At 36.7% G+C, this 16,253-nt stretch overlaps 1 protein-coding gene across 2 annotated transcripts in view; it reads left to right on the plus strand.

Annotated features, from left to right (window-relative positions):
- Nucleotides 1–16,253, plus strand: part of ZCCHC7 (zinc finger CCHC-type containing 7) — a 120,171-nt gene that overhangs the window by 72,506 nt on the left and 31,412 nt on the right. For both annotated transcript variants that reach the window (XM_075208229.1, XM_075208221.1), the window contains exon 6: nucleotides 7,694–7,729. In XM_075208229.1, the coding sequence (XP_075064330.1) occupies nucleotides 7,694–7,729 (36 nt within the window). The remainder of the gene's footprint in view (nucleotides 1–7,693; nucleotides 7,730–16,253) is intronic.

A 16,253-nucleotide genomic window follows, 5' to 3' on the forward strand; every position in this document is an offset into this window, starting at 1 on the left:
CATAATTATAAGTCTAGCTGTGATTACAACTGTTTTAATAGTATTGTTTGTTTGCTTATAGTGGTATATTTTTTCTGGCCTAGTGCAATTGTATATTATGAGACAATATACAAATAGCTATCTGTTATTTTTATATAAGCTTTTACAATATCTTTCTTTTACATTGATTTATAAAATGGTGAGAATACTTTTATCTGAGAAAATGTTTACATGTATAGTGTTCCAGACTGAACGTAGTTTGAGATCATTTCCCCCTTGACCTATAACCTCAGTATTGAAACTTAAATACATGAATGCCAAGCTAATTTCTTTGGCTCTGTCTTCCAGTGCAAAAGTGTTTTGAATATTGCAAGTGTTATTAAAGCCTTTGTTTTTATAGCAGAGCCTTGTAATGGGTAGGCAGTAACAGCAAGCAGCTTTGACAAAGCACCAGAGGATTCTGTTAAAAAGTTGTGTTTAGTAATTGTAGGCATCGTGTCAGAGCATAACTGACTGGGAGCTGAAGGATTTTCTCTGCGAGATGAGTTGCTGTGCCAGCAGGGACTCGAGTCTCCTGGGCAGCCGCGCTCTCATTAAGATTTGCCGCCAGCAGTGGCGGTGTTTTGCAAGTATGTGACGTCCTGTTATTGGTATGCTTGGCTTGTCAGCCCACAGCTTCCTGACACTCACTTATGTCACCCCTTTTATTCAGAAAAGGAAGGAGCTTTTGATAATTTGACAAGACAAGCTCTTAAACGATCTAGGTCATGGCCTTCCCTGTCTGTGATTGTGAACATATTTTCTGAAAGCCCTGTCACTCATCACAGCAACATTTTCTCCCAGGGAGCACACAGGCTTGTTCTGAGTCTCTTGTCAATGCATACGTTTTGGTTATTCATATATCAAATACTGTAGTAGATTTTTTTTTTTCTTCGCTCTTCCCTCCCTTTACTTTTTTTTTTTTTTTTGCAAATACTAGCATGTTAGTGCAGCTAATCCTTTCTCCAGTGCTGTGTTCCCAGAAGGGTTGTGTACAAGAGTTCTCTTTGGTACAAGGCAGACAACTGGCCAAGAGGAGCTGAAAAGGAGGCAAGGCCGCTTAGTGGTGTTTTTGTGTTTGCTCACTGTTGTGGAAATGCGAGAACTGGTGGCAAGGGCCCTGCCTATTGAGCACTTGAGTCCCGGTCTGCTGTCAGGGGCTGTTTAAGATTGAGTGTTTTATTTTCTTTGATGTTCACATTTGAGAATGGGGAAGTGGGAATTAAACAACAGATGCACTAAGCTGTTTTTAACTCGTAAAACAATAATTAGCACCAGATAAATTCAATATGGGTGCCCACAATGAGATGATGATATACATTTTATTAATACCCGCAGCACCTTGCTTACTGCCTTATGCATTTGCTAGTAAAGCCTTTCAGTGGGTGGTGAGGTAAAATGATGATTACATTTTAGTAATTCCTCGCTTTTACCTGGTGTGCAGCTTCATTCAGTGTTTGACATTTATGTAATTATGCAGGCATTACTGTGGCCAGACAACAGGGCACACAAAAGGGCAGTTTGGGGACCTTTGTACCTGCACTTGGGGAGGTGCTATGGCAGTTTCTCCTCAGACATGAAGTTGGGACACCTCTATTATAAACAGTGACATTCCACATCCCTCATGTCTTAAGGTACAGCTACTATACAGTATGTATACCTTTATTTTTATAAGTGCACATCTCAAATTTGGACACACCTAAAGACATTGAACTGAAACATAAAGGGCTGTAATCTATAGCGACCAATCAGATGCTATCATTTTCTAGGCAAATTTAAGAAACAAAGCAAATTTCTGGTTTCTATAGTTTACATTAACTGCACAAAAATAACAAGGGTTAAAACCCTGGGTAAGTGTATGTTTCCTATATGTGCAAAGTGTTCCCTGCATTATCCACATAAAATAAAAGGGTATTTATCCCAATATGCTACCAAAAGAGAGTACAATTTGTCCTGAGAAAAAAATAAAGTAAGATTTATTTGAGAAGACTATGAATAGAAAGTTATGCCTGTTGAAATGGACTCAAGGAGAAAATGTGAAAATTAGTCCCTTTAGAACCATGTTTTGCCCCATATGAAAAGACTAGAGTGGAACTGAAATGATGCAATGAAAACATTTATTTTTCCTCTTCGTATATCTTGTGTATTCATACATCTGAAAGTGCTAAATGAGTGTTTTCAACAGACATGTCTCCGTTTTCTATTTCACCCTTAGCTGATTGCAGCCTGCCAAAATGTTTCTCAAAGTGACCGTCACTGTGCTGTAAATATTGTGAGCTAAGAAAATGGTGCAATTGAAGTCATTGTACCAGGTGGTTTTTTTTAAGCTGTGTAAGTGTAAAAGAACATGCACTGCTATTTATATTGCAGTTATAATGCAGTGTATTATTCATTAAATTCAGAGAATAGGGATGTGTAATGAACTTTCACAAATATATGGTAGCAAGTTGTGAGCCAGAATAATTGCCTGTTTATGTATTCAAGGAAAGGTGAAGACTATCTACAGGTTTACCCTTCTCTGTGTTATATTAAAACATTGTTTTTGGTGGAAGAGCTACTTCTGCTTCAACCTAAAACACTGCTTATTATGCAAAGCCACAAACACAAGCTTTCACCTGTTTGCTGACTCCTGATTTGTAGAAGAGAATGAATGGTATGTAATTGTCAGGGCCCCTGCAGCCAAAGGATTGAACAAGTATCTTGATCTCTGAACATTATAGATTTGTCCTCCTCTTAGAACACCATAGATAAACTGCCTATGTATCTTGTCTAAGGATAAACACATACTAATCGGTTGTTGTAAAAACAGTGTGCAATTTGTTTTTACATTGATATGTTGTTCTATGTTTAGAGCTGCAATATTATTGGAGTCCTTTATCTACTGTATATAAAGCTAGTTTTCTTGGAACATCGTCATTGTGGTTTACAAAAGGAACAGTGTTTTGGATGTAACAGTGATTCCTCCCCAACATAGTCACTTTATCCATTGGCAAGTTGACAGTATTGCCATCCCAGCAAGTAAATGGTTACAGAGGCTGCAGTAGTTAGCGATGGCTGTTAAGCCAAAAATGTATCTCCCACCGCCGCTAGCTTATCCACATATAAAAAGGTCATGTGACAGGGTGGCATTTTGCCAGCGTACAGCATATCCGTAATTGTGATTTTTCAACCATATTATTCTGTAACTGTGTGAGTAATCGAAAACTAACCATAGCTAAAGTGGAAATGATACGATTCCCTGCATTCAAACCATTGGAAATGGTAGAAGTGTGCAGCTCATTCAGGATTTACATAGACGCTGAGTGTAGAGGCTTACAAGATGGTGTCCCAATCTTTAGCAATAGGCTTCTGAAGCACCTGTATGTTTTGGAGCATAACAGAGAAGTATCTCACAATCTTTATTTCCATGTTGGATGATAAATTCGTGCTGCTTTGCCTGTAAAGTATAATATATTTTTTCCTATGTTACCATTCAATCATATATGGGCAGAATATATGTACATGTGAAAAATAAAGTTCATTGTCGTTTCAATGTGTATTATGTTTTGGAGAAGACTGACTTTCGTTCCAAAAAATAAAATGGCTGCAACATGTCAAAACATACTGATTATTTGATGCCTTTAATGGCTGTCATTTTGCCATGGGGGACTGGACCGCAATAACACGATTCATGGCAAATCCAGTCATGGCGGCCTTCATCCTAACACTTCACTATGGATTGTAAGCTTGTGAGCAGGGCCCTGTTAACTCTCTGTCTGTATGTATTACCCAGTATTGTTTTATTATTATGTGTGTTCCCAATTGTAAAGCGCTATAGAATTTGCAGGCGCTATATAAATAAATGTTGATTATGATGATTAAGTGGGCAGGATACAGAACAATGGCCTGCTCTCCCAGGAGTCCGAGAGACCTACCTGGAATTGAGAAGTGGACAAGTATGGCTTACCTGTATATACATCCCTACTATACAAGTTACAGCGGAGTTCCATGGTCATATAAAGGTGATTTTACTTAAGTCACAAGGTTAATTGCACTATCCATAATAATTTACAGTATGGAGTGCATTAGTCTTCAAAACACACAAGTTTTCCTGAAGAAAACTAAAGTGATTTAATTGGAACTCACTGAATATAAATAATTGTATTAGGACTCAGCATTTACACAAATACTGTTTACTGGCGTTTATACAAATATATTGCCATGACTTCTCTATTACATGGAATCATAGATGCATTCCCTTCACAGGGAATCCAAGTGCTCGTTTATGCCAGATTTTAAAAATAGTCATTAATGATTTCAGCACTGGCACGAACGTTTATGCACTACAGTAAGAAAGTTATATAAGTGCCCATTGATTTCTATGTTTCAGGATAGACTTAGTTAAGTGTTTAGTTGAAAAGCTGTTGCACCAATGTATACATAGTGTTCAGTTTCTCTTAATCATTTTTATTGGTAATATGTTTTGTTGTTATTATTTTATCTGTCATTATTCTACAGTTTTCCAATGTAGTGAAATGGTAATTTGAAGTAAATATTTAGCATAATTTTGTAAACAAAAAAAATGAACAAGCAAGGAGATTTTTCCTCTTATGATAACCTGTTTATACTTCACCTTCACACATTTTAACCATCGGATGTACTGTATGCCTGTGAGGATGTATATTGAGAGCTATAGAAATACAATGTATATTTTATGTGTGTGTATAATATATATATATATATATATGTAGATATGACTTAACAATCATGCTAGGTGACACACCCAATACCATAAAAGTGCTTTTACAGACATAATTTAGAAAATACTTATTTTTGTTGAATATATAGTAGGCAGCTTCTTCTCTTATAAGCTCCAGATAATTAAACACCAATAGGTCAGACTAATAGATCCCATATGTAACATTTAATCATAAAAGGATACAATCAAGCAATTGCCCGTACATTAAAAAAATACATATAAACCGCTTATCTGAAATTCATCCAGTCAGGATAAAAATACAAGAGTAGTGAATATTTAGGAGGGTATTCAATTGTCCGCGGGTTCGAGCGCGGAAAAACTAATACCGTTAATACAGTAATCTCTTGCTGGATTTCAGATCGCAGCTCGAAATACAGCGAGTAAATTGAGGTAATACTGCGTGGACCGCGAGATTTTCGGCAATTCCGCGGACAATTGAATATGCCCCTTAGAGTCAACCAGCTGTCTGCTGACGCGTTTCATATCTCCAGACTTTTTAAAAGGATATGAGTTTGGCTTCACAATATATTCATTTGTATTTTTAAATTTCACTCCATGTGGCACTTTTTTGTCTGTCTCTCTCTCTCTCTCTCTCTCTCTCTCTCTCTCTCTCTCTCTCTCTCTCTCTCTCTCTCTCTCTCTCTCTCTCTCTCTCTCTCTCTCTCTCTCTCTCTCTCTCTCTCTCTCTCTCTCTCTCTCTCTCTCACTATATCTATAACTATATCTATCTATATACATATATGTGTATATATATATATATATATATATATATATATATATATATATATATATATATATATATATATAAACAACAAGTTAACCCGTGCATGATACTCATGCATTCTAGTCAAATCAAGCTACTTAAGGTGTTAACAAGGTTCTTGTCATGCATTTGGGCCATAGCCCAGGCCTCAACCACCAACCACTCCCCATTGTCACCCCCGGCTACCACCAACCACTCCCAGCTATCACTTCAAGAAATATATATATATTTTTTTTAAATCTTTATAAACACTTTTAACAATTAACAAATGAAATTAACAAATTAAAAACATGTTAGTATACCAAATTTCAGCCCTTTCTGAATTTTTTCTGTCTCTCTCTATCCTCCTGTCTTTTTTTTTTTTTTTTTTCCCCTCCTTTTTATTTTTTAGGCTCCCCTCTTTTTTTTTAAGCTTCCCCCTTGCTTTTTTTTTTTACCATCCCCTCTCTTTTTTTTTGCCATCCCCCTCTCTTTTTTTTGCCATCCCTCTCTCTCTCTTTACCACCCCTCCCTCTCTCTCTCTTTACCACCCCTCCCTCTCTCTCTCTTTACCACCCCTTCCTCTCTCTCTCTTTACCACCCCTCCCTCTCTCTCTCTCTTTACCACCCCTCCCTCTCTCTCTCTCTTTACCACCCCTCCCTCTCTCTCTCTCTTTACCACCCCTTCCTCTCTCTCTCTCTTTACCACCCCTCCCTCTCTCTCTCTCTTTACCACCCCTCCCTCTCTCTCTCTTTACCACCCCTCCCTCTCTCTCTCTTTACCACCCCTCCCTCTCTCTCTCTCTTTACCACCCCTCCCTCTCTCTCTCTTTACCACCCTTCCCTCTCTCTCTCTCTCTCTCTTTACCACCCTTCCCTCCCTCTCTCTCTCTCTACCACCCCTCCCTCTCTCTCTCTCTCTCTCTACCACCCCTCCCTCTCTCTCTCTCTCTCTCTGCCACCCCTCCCTCTCTCTCTCTCGCTACCACCCCTCCCTCTCTCTCTCTCGCTACCACCCCTCCCTCTCTCTCTCGCGCTACCACCCCTCCCTCTCTCTCTCGCGCTACCACCCCTCCCTCTCTCTCTCGCGCTACCACCCCTCCCTCTCTCGCGCTACCACCCCTCCCTCTCTCTCTCTCTATCCCACCACCCCTCCCTCTCTCTCTCTCTCTCTCTCTATCCCACCACCCCTCCCTCTCTCTCTCTCTATCCCACCACCCCTCCCTCTCTCTCTCTCTCTCTCTCTCTATCCCACCACCCCTCCCTCTCTCTCTCTCTCTCTATCCCACCACCCCTCCCTCCCTCTCTCTCTCTCTCTATCCCACCTCCCCTCCCTCGCTCTCTCTATCCCACCACCCGCCCCTCTCTCTCTCTCTCTCTTTCACCCCTCCCTCTCTCTCTGCCACCCCTCCCTCTCTCCCTCTCTCTCTCTCTTTCTACCACCCCTCCCTCTCTCTACCCCGCCACCCACCCCCTCTCTCTCTACCCCCCATCCCTGCTCTCTCTCTCTACCTCCTCATCCTTTCTCTATCCCCCCTCCCTCCAATAGATTAATAAAACTTAAAACGATACATTTACTACTTATTCATTTGTGACTATTGTTTTTACCAAGCAAATTTTAAAACTGAAATTTAACACTGCTCTAAAGCTATTACCCAATCTCACAGAGATATTGTTTACAAAATGTTTGATAATATTGTTGCATTTATTTACTAAAAAATTGGCATACAGAAATTGCTGTACAATTGCTTACCATGTAATTAATTACATGTGCTTTCACCTTAGTAGTTGCTTAACTATCTGCATCATAATTTTGTAGCTAAAATGTATTCCCCTAATAAACCTTTCCAAAGTAGAGTAAAGCCTTCCATAAATATTTCCTTATTTTTCTGATAAGCAATATTATGTCTTTTTTATTTTTCAAGATGCAAATAGCTGAGGCAAGAAGTGAGGGAAAGAATCCCAAAGTTCTGAGGCTTTCCTGGCTTACTTACAATGAACAGGGTGTGTTAAAGCAGTGTAAAATTCAATTAAACAGTGCAGCCAGGTTTTTGAAGCTTAAATACAGACCCTTTCACTTAAGCTTCTTCCTTGCTTGTGACCGGCACCAGCAGATGCTGTATTATGCCAAAACCAACAGGCTGTAAAGCACCTTGTTTCATGCTGCTAACTGATCAATATTTTTTATATTCCAGGCTTGCCCGGAAATATGGAGGCAGTACCACCTAACTGTAAGTAGATCCACCTTGATTATTTTCTCTCTCGCCTAAACTATTTACTCTTCCATGACGTTGCAAGCACAGAAATCTAGTCAAGTGTCCTCAGCTGAAAGATAATCAGAGACTGAGGAGAATCTTTCTGGATTGAAAGATGAAGTAGTAAGCTGGTCTCATGGTATATATATTTACTGCTTAGGCTTGGAAAATAAAGTGAGGAGTACTGGTTAGTACAAAACCGTGCAAGTTTTATGTATCTGAACACACCACTTAGTGACATAGCTTAGATTTATGTATTATGTATTTTGGTAACATTGCTTGTGCATATTCATAGTTTTACATAACTTTGATTATACTTAATTTGGCTTTAGCCTTTCTATGCAGTGCATGACCCTTCATCACTGTTATTGCATATAGAATTTTGCAAGTTTCATAAGATGTGACCATCATTAGACTTGAGAAAACCAATTTGTGTACAGAACATATGAGCTACTTAATAATGTAAGAAATAACATTTGTGCAGCCCTATACCAAATTGCTAGCTATAAATATAAATGTGGATTGTTACGTCACACTCCACCCAACTTTTTAATCTATATTACAATTGCTTCTTTGATTATACTTTTAACACTAATTTGAAACAAGAACTTGTGTTGTTGTTTGCGCATGAATGTCAATATTATCACTTTATAAGCTTTATAAAATAATAGGTGGAGAAAACATTGTTATATTATTATAGTATGACAATGTATCATTTGCTGGGCTGTCACAGCATGAAGAAATGTATTTGTAAAAGAATGCATTGTATTTTTGGAATATCTGTATGATTTTGTGAACTATATGTGCCACCTCGTTTTTTCATAAGATTGGGGGCTAATATTTTAAAAGCATTTGCCCCCTAGGCTCTTGCATTTTACCCTCTTGTGTTGCAGGGTTTCAATTAAAATTGAAATGGTTCATCTAAAACTAAGCACTTTTGATGGTTAAAAACAAAACAATTGATCAGGCAAATAAGACTCTAAACCCATTGTTTACTAGGATACTTTTTTAATTTTGGCAAATATATAGTTATTTTCCCTTTTTATAGAACATTGGGACTTTAGTACACATTATCTTTAATATTTTTATTATTAAAGTATTTATTTTTATTTTCAAGCTTTTTTAAATAGAAAATGCACTGCAAAAAAACATTTTATTTATTGTCACACTGCAGATTACATTGTGCTTGTGACTTTGCATAATAATCCCACTTTACCATGCATACTGTTCTACAGGACAATTGGATAATTTTATTCACCATTAAACTGTAACTAAGTTAATGCTACCTTTAGCAAACTTATTTTGTAACACAAACATTGTTGCATAAGATATTACTACCTTCCAATAAACAAACTGACATATGAGTTTGCTCTGTTGAACACGGTGTGTGTAGCCAAGAGAAAGAGTGCCATCTGCTGCTTTACTGAGGCATTTTTGAATTTCTCAGTAAACCTATGTCCCCCTGCCTACAAATAATTGTAGTGAAGTACTGGTCATCTGGTTATGAGATTCTGATGAAGATGCTCAGTTGACACATATTGATTCACCATGCAAGTGAGCGAGATGAACTGTTCTTAATGTGATGGTGATCAATGAAATATGATACAGGTCATTTGTTTGCAGAGCGTACATATTTGTTCTGAAATATGAACCATGATGAAGATGGGATTTTTCTATATTACTGTGGTGAATTTATTACTTTCCCGAAAGTTATTGCTGTATTTATTATGTTATTAACAGCAATAATTCTAGTTTAAATAGCTATGCAAGTTCTAAAGTTTTTGTTATCCTTAAGATAAATGACACAGTTATGGACATATAGAGAGAGAGATATGTACATATATAGAAATCTATAAGGATTTTTGCGAACAATGCAGCTAATTTTTCCTTTAGTATACATGTACAACATTATTACTGTAATATACATATAGAATATCTATAATCATCATGTTGTGGTATGACATTTATGTTTATTTTAAAATAGGCAGAGTAACAGTTTAACTGATGCTATTAAATAGATGAGCCCCTTTCTTTTCACAGTAAAAACCTAGTGTGCACTAAATGCTTGCAATATATATATATATATATGTGTGTGCATATATATATATATATATATATATATATATATATATATATATATATATATATATATAGAGAGAGAGAGATAGATAGATAGATAGACAGTTTTGTATGTATCTCTTTAATTATTTACTTAAACGTATGGTTTATATACAGGTTCATGGATTTTTACAGAATAATTAATCATTACAAATGTAAACATACATTGTCCTTTTCAAATAAAAAGCACAAAAATTAATATTTCCTTCTAGGGACTATTTGTAATCTACAATGTAGATTCAAGCCCCCCTCCAAAAAAAATAAAAAATAAAACAAGATGACAAATATGTAGAACTTAGAATCTCTGAAGTAAAATGCTAGCAAAGGAGCTGCTAAGTAATGCTAATTTTCTCTGCTGTAGGGATTGAATTTAACTAATATTTAACTGAAAGGCCACATTTGGAAAACGGCCTCCAGGTTAGTAAATCCCTGTGTTCAGAAATGAAGGGGATTTTATTTACTTGGTAATCTGTTAGTATTTATTGAGACATTAGTCCTTGCAAATGTCAACAACAGTTGTAAAAAGAAAATCTCAGTCATCCTTTGACAACGCAATCACTTATTTTCTATTGCATGTTGACATTGTGGCCACTTCCCTCCCCTTATTTATTGTTGCGCATTTGTGTGACCTCTTATTTCATGCACTTTACACATTATTCAGTTGAATGTGACAGGTGCAGCAGTATTTACCAGTTCTGACATTTCTGTTGGACATTCAACGCAATAGCTTTTTGCTCAGAATAAGCAGCAATGCAAAATGTGCCCTAGCCATTGTTTTCTGCTTATGGCTGCCTTGGCCCTGATTCTCCAGCAGAGAGCACACTGCTTGCTTGTGGCTGGCGTATGGACAGCAGGAGGGGATGGGGGGTTGTGTAACAATGGATGGATTAGGCTATAAAAACTCTGTACGGATGCTAAAATGTCTGCAATGCCATAGTTGTCAAATGAATCATTAGATTACATTCATCAATACAAATGATTAAATTGGCCCAAAATATAGTTATCATTGTAATATAACCATTTTGTTTTCTATTTGCAATTTTGAGCAAGCACGGCGAACTAAAACTTCACAGTTTCATAATTTTACTGCATTCGCTTTATTTTTCCACCAAAACTTATAGGCCGTTGCCAGTGAGCGGCGTGTCACAAATCTGCCTTTGCAATTTATAGGCACCAGCAGATTTTCTATAACAAGCTAGTATGTTGCTGAATGAAGCACAATTTCTGGAAACATGCCACTGAAGTCAATTGCCAGGGATCAGCACTATCACATATTAATGAACAGTCCAGCAAAAGTGGATGAGCATAGGTCTGCATGTCCTTTTCAGAGGATTATAGGGACCACCACCAAAGTCAACATTCGCTACTAGTTCTATGCCTTGTGATTTTTAATTGCTATATATCATGTTATATATGTGTTAAACATATTACGTATAACTATTTCTGTTTTCATTTTGTTTGGGTTGTGCCCTCAATATGTATCAGACAGTTGATGATGGAAAAGTAATTGGCCCGTAACAACATTAAACAGAAGTGTAATAGTGAAATTTAAAAGAATACAAATGATATTTAAAGCAAGTTTAAATATGCTTTTACATTTTGCAACTCTTGTAATTATAATCATGTGATATTTTATTGTACAATAAAATGTCGGGTAAACTTTTATATATTGTCAGTATTCTGCTTATATACATGTGACCATATGTTTTGCATTTCATTTTACTGCAATTCTTTTGTACATAGTATGTGTTTCACTTGTCTCTAACTATGCTTTGTCCAGTTATGTACAATTATGCCACTTTTCAATAATTAGGTGAAGTATTTGAGCATGCGTTAAATAACCTACATTTGTGTTTTTGTTTTTTTACTTTTGTATTTATGTTACCTGTGTAGACAATGATAAAATTGTATTACCTATTTTCTTTACTATTACTATGCCAATTAGTTGCCAGCCCTACCTCCTATACCTATTTTGTTGGCAAGAGTTTAGATATAACTTTTCTACTTTTTTATTATATTTAATTGCGGAAACAATCCATAATATTTAGCAGCTATTGTACCATGTGCTTTATTCTAATTAAAAGAGAAGATTATAATGGCTTTCATGCTACAAGTATGTGCAAATATTTATATTGAATTAGATTAATATTTGAAAATGTAAAGGCCTTGCACATTAGAACAGTATGCTGCAGGGGATCTTTGAGGCTTGTTAATGAAAGCTCTTCGAAGGACAGTGTACAAGGATTTGTCCATGCTTCCGCTAGTATTATTTGTCAACGCCTATGTCTATGAGCCTTAAGCCATACTTTGTGCCTTTCTCTCAAAACAATTTCTTTTTAATCTAATAAACTATAAACAACTACCCCCAGATAAGTCTCTTTTTCTGGAAGTGGGGGCGGCTATCTGTTTACATACACATACATACATATCTCCCAGCAACATGCATATAATCCAAGTTAATGTAGTCTTGGCACATTAGTATTAGGCTTGTTATTAATACAGATTGTTTAAAACTCTTGAAGATGAAGTATGTAGGTAGTTGTAACACAAGTGTTATTGGGCTCTAGATGTATATACACTTATCATTGATATCTGTTTTCTGCATTTGCCACTGGTCATTCAAGTTGTTAATTTCTGTTGTTATTTTGCGATATAGAAACTAGAACGAACAGTAATTCAAATAGTTGATATATCGCAAAGCAAGAACGTCGGAGCAGAAACCATTTGTTAGTTGTTTCCTGCTCTCTGGATGTTTCTCAGTATATGAGATTGTTCCATGCACATCAATGATTTAGTTTGGATATCTAAACTGCTTACTGGCAGCTCTGCTATGTGCTGTAGCAGTCTATTTATCACGTTCTGCTTTACAATAGAATTATGCTTTGTCTGTAATTTGTCCTTAAATAGCCTTGAATACCACAGGGCACGTGGTCCACTACATGAAAATGTGTTAAACCATACCGAGAGAGCATGAATTAATACATTTATTTCACTTTATTTTCTAAAAACTGTTCACGGGCATAAATTATTCGGCACACAGGGCCTAATACTCTATATATTGGTATGTCCATAGATATCAATGGTATAGTGCCCCAAGTAGACATTGTAGTTTGTGTAGAGATTGTTTGGCATCATCAATTAATAATATATATATATTAGAAAATGCAGTTTACGTATAGTTCATGATCTCACCTTAGCTTGGGGTTTGTTGAGGACTGTTTTGCCAGCCACTAACTAGTTTACTTTTATGCCAATGATTTATTTTAATTAAAACAATTAAGTTGTATAAAATGTCATATTATGGCATGATTTTGATGTTGATTACTTAGTGTAATCTATGCATGAATTACATAAAGATTTGCACTATATTTTCACAAGTTGGGGTAAAGAATAACTGTTTTAAAAATGCACTATAGAAACCGTAATATAAAAACATCACTTTTAAAATAGTGTTTACAAGAATGGATAGTGAAGGTTTGTTACATACAGAAAGCTCAATAGCACACTGACACTTTTAGTCTTCAGCTAAACAGACTTGAGCACCATATATCTAATACATTATATTCCCTATGAATTTGTTTAATTGTGTCATAATGTAAATACATTAAAAACAAAAACCCTATGAAGCCTTCACTGGCCAAGATTAGTTAAAATAAAAAAGTCGGTGTCCTACAGGGTGTATTCTGCTTTCAGATTAAGATTTCATCTTCTTGTCTAATGTATGTATAACAAATACACGCTTGTCTAGATGCTCATTTGTGATTGTTACAAAATAAAATGCTTATTATATAGATACAGCAAGCAACTACTAGGGGGGTTCCCAGTCATTATCATGGTGTGACACACTGCCATATCTTATATAGTACATCTCTTGTTACAACAGTGGAACACTGGTGTCACAAAATCTATATTCATGAATAAATGTAAACAACATACAAATATATGTTGAGTCTATTACCCTAATGCCTATTACATCTTTCAACTACTTTTAAGATATTTTACTGGACATGTAGCAGCATTAATCTAATTAAGGTGTATTCTATGCATTAGATACAGTACACAAAATTAAATGTAATAATGCTCTCAATATTGCACATATTTAGCATAAAAAAATTTGTGCTATTGCACCAAAAGCAGAGCAGTGAATGAGCTTTGCATTATTACTGGCATAGGGTTAGTATATGGAGTTTCTTTATTGATTTTGTTTATCCCTAGGTAAGCAAAGTTAAGCTAATAGAATTTATTCTGGAGTTTACCATCAAGAACGCTTTGTCTATGCTTTGCGATTTCTGACACTGGTGGCGTCATGCCTTAAATTTATTTTCACATAACGGTACCTACTTACTAACTTTTATACACGTCCCATTTTTTCTCATGTGTAACATTTTGGTCAGATAAACAGCTGTACCACAACAAGATAGAAAATAGGCAACACCAGTCCAGCATGTCTTAAAGCATATTGGAAACACTTAAATAATAATGTTTTTCTGTAGTGCAATTTGTACTTGTATATGGCTGTTTGTGTGAAAAGTGGTAATACACTTTTCTTCATTCATTTTAATTTACTGGAGTCTTGATGAAAGTAAACAAAAAAAATCTTCTAAAATACACATCTAAAAAACTTGTAACAAAGCTGCTCATTCAGTAACATCATGCAATTATTCATCCCCTGTTTCTCATGGCTTTTGTATCTGTCTGTATAGGAAACATTGGGGGTGATTCACTCAAGGCAACTAAAAATCTGTTAGGGAGGCTCACCTAATAATCGGATATCTTATGATAGTGCTGCTTAGTACCACTTCAACACATCTAATATAGAATATATTAAAAGCACACCCACTAATGATAATGCAGAAACAGATTGTATTAATACAAGCTCTTGGTATCCTGCCTGCTTGTCACACTGCATTGTTTTGTTTGGGTTATGTAATATTAACTATATATATATATATATATATATATATATATATATATATATATATATATATATATTATTAGCTGGTGATATATCACCTAATCCAGGTCCCCCACACTCCTCACACACACATACATCAGAGCACTACCGCTCTATAGCAAACCTCAAACACATCACCTGTCTCCCCTCTCTTCCAAAGTCCTTTAAATGTGCCCTTTGGAATGCACACTCTGTTTGTAACAAACTTACCTCTATTCATGATCTCTTCCTCTCAAAAAACCTCAACCTTCTGGCAATAACAGAAACATGGCTCATGCAATCAGACACTGCCTCACCTGCAGCACTTTCACATGGTGGCCTCCATCTCACCCACACCTCCAGACCTGAAGGCAGACAAGGAGGTGGGGTTGGACTACTTCTCTCCCCACAGTGCACATTCACAGTTCTACCAAATGTCCCATCACTCACGTTCATATCTTTTAAAGTACATGCTATTCGCATTTTTAATCCATTCTCTCTACGTGTTGCGGTGATCTATCGTCCCCCTGGAGCACACCAACAATTTATTGAGGATTTCTCTGCATGGCTCCCTCACTTCTTATCTTCAGACATTGCCACCATCATCATGGGTGGTTTTAACATCCCCATTGATAACCCACCTTCCAAAGCAGCTTCCAAACTACTCTCTCTCTAACCTCCTCACTTGATCTCTCCCAGTGGATTGAATCATCTACTCATAAGGATGGCCACTGCCTTGATCTTGTTTTCTCTAGACTATGCTCACTTTCTAATTTTATTAACACACCCTTCCCCCTCTCGGATCATCACCTTATCAGCTACACTCTCACCAACACTGCTTTAACTTCTCTACTGTCTAACTCTACCAAGCCTCCTCATACTCGCAGAAATCTTAATTCTATTAATCTTCAAGAATTTTCCACCTCTCTCCAACACCTTCTCTCCCCTATCTGTACATTCTCATCCCCTGAGATGGCAGTACCTCATTTTCACCTAACCTTAGCAACGGCCCTTAATCAAGTGGCTCCAGCGACACTACATACTACACGTCGACTTCGATATCAACCGTGGCACACCAAAGCAACACGAAATCTTCAAAAACTGTCCCGTAAAGCAGAACGTCACTGGCATAAATCTCGAAGCTCTAATGACTTCTTCACATATACTTCTGTCTACCACTCCTATCGAAATGCTCTGGACACTGCAAAACAAACATACTTCCAATCTCTTATCTATGCTCAGACTTCTAACCCCAAACGCCTTTTCAATACATTTAAACATCTTCTCAATCCTCCCACCCCGAACCCTCCATCTACTATGAGTGCTCAGGATCTTGCTTCCTACTTCAAGGACAAGGTTGATAAGATCAGACTAGAAATGGTATCCTCTTCCTCGACAAGCAATCTGCTCAATTCCTTTCCACTACCCTCTGACACTCTCTCTTCATTT

Source organism: Mixophyes fleayi, chromosome 1, assembly GCF_038048845.1.
Source record: "Mixophyes fleayi isolate aMixFle1 chromosome 1, aMixFle1.hap1, whole genome shotgun sequence".
NCBI lineage: Eukaryota > Metazoa > Chordata > Amphibia > Anura > Limnodynastidae > Mixophyes > Mixophyes fleayi.